The sequence below is a fragment of the Cyprinodon variegatus genome, unplaced genomic scaffold (assembly GCF_000732505.1).
Source record: "Cyprinodon variegatus isolate N-32 unplaced genomic scaffold, C_variegatus-1.0 Scaffold79, whole genome shotgun sequence".
Taxonomy (NCBI): Eukaryota; Metazoa; Chordata; class Actinopteri; order Cyprinodontiformes; family Cyprinodontidae; genus Cyprinodon; species Cyprinodon variegatus.
Window position 1 is genome coordinate 1,000,549 of NW_015150532.1, and position 1,525 is coordinate 1,002,073.

The following is a 1,525-nucleotide window of genomic DNA, read 5'->3' on the forward strand; positions in this document are numbered from 1 at the left end:
TTTGAGCAAAGTTTTTACCATTAAATTATGCAAAAGGTGTCAGACGCAAAACATTTCAGAAACCGTATGTATCAAATATGATACATTTGGCATTACAGGGTTAAGGACTCTGATGTACCTACTGACACAAGACCCTGTCCTTGAAGCGGGATCTAAACCAATACAATGTTGTACCAACATGGCCAATCCATTTTACCAGAACTGATTAAATGTGATCATTAGTATCAAACGCTGCACTAATGTCCAATAAAACCACCACAGGGGTTCTTCCACCAAAGAAAACAAAATAATTAAAATTAGATCCACCATTTGGGACAAGAACAGAGGTCTAAAATTCAGCAAGAATCATACCAGAACCCCAGTGATGTCTATGTGATGATCCAAACATCAGTGTGCATGAATTGCCCTCTCTATATTTTTTAAATAACTGAAGTATTTTGCTTTAGTCGTTAATTTAAAAAAAAAAAGCAGTTAATCAGCTGAATTTTATGCCACTAATGAGCATACGGGAACTTCCGATGAGCCTGAAACATTATATAATTCTGTGATCTTTGTAAACAGGAGATGGGATGTGCAGCAAGACAAGGGATAAAAACAGAATGTCTAGAAGGGCTTCATGCACTGACAAGGGCTCTTTGCTGCTCTGTGGAACGACTCACCTTCAAAGGCTAAAAAAAACCTGCCGTGGTCAAACCACACTAGAGGCTGTGAGGCCTCTGGGTGAGCAGAGACATGAGGGGAGACAGAATCATGAGAGGGATAAGACAATGAGGTGAGGACATGATGACGAGAAGCAGACGCCATGTGGTGTTCAGCTCAAAAGAGGACAATGCCAACACGTATCCATACCTGTGGTGGGCATGCTGAGGTCTCGTCCTAAGGTTGGAGTGGAAGCTGCACTATGTGAGGTGACAGAGGAGAGGGAGGAGGAGCTCTCAGCGCGGGCCAGGGGTGCAAAAGGTGGAGGGCTCACTGCAACCGGTGGGCTGAATGGCCGACTCTAAAAAATGGGAAAAAAGGACCAACAGAATTGCTTTTGCTTAATCCTGACACTAAAATGGAATGAGTCATGTTAAAGTGGAAATCTTTTTTATACGCACTAGCTCTGTGATTGGTTTCCCCGGGGGTAGCTTTGGTCTTGAGGTTGGACGAGGAGGAGGAGGAGGCGGCACTGGACTCCCTCGAGACTGAGGCGTGACAGGGCGAGCTGGAGATGATGGGCCTGGGAGAAACAACATCATCTGTCCTCTGAACAATTCCCTTCATGTCACAGCAAAAACAAGGCAAAGCTTCCTCTAGTTCTTATGGTTTTACAAGGTTGCCAGTTTCTAAATTTACTAAAATTCTAAACAAACTGAAGGACAAAACTGAGTAAAAACTCAAAATAGTCGGATTTTGCTTCAACTGGACCTAAACACACAGCAGTGGGATGACCAGAGTAAAAGCAGGAGTTTGATTTGAGGCAGTATATATATGCCGTATCTCACTGGCTCTTTCCTATGATGATCATTAACAAAAAGTCTTT

The 1,525-nt window shown here is 43.1% G+C and overlaps 1 protein-coding gene across 1 annotated transcript in view; it reads right to left on the bottom strand.

Moving 5' to 3' along the window:
* The window catches only part of LOC107083607 (SH3-containing GRB2-like protein 3-interacting protein 1), a 36,568-nt gene that overhangs the window by 13,387 nt on the left and 21,656 nt on the right, over nt 1–1,525 (bottom strand). The window contains exons 15-16 of the mRNA XM_015372966.1: nt 1,101–1,222; nt 850–1,000 (exon numbers count right to left, since the gene is read on the bottom strand). Of these exons, the coding sequence (XP_015228452.1) occupies nt 850–1,000; nt 1,101–1,222 (273 nt within the window). The remainder of the gene's footprint in view (nt 1–849; nt 1,001–1,100; nt 1,223–1,525) is intronic.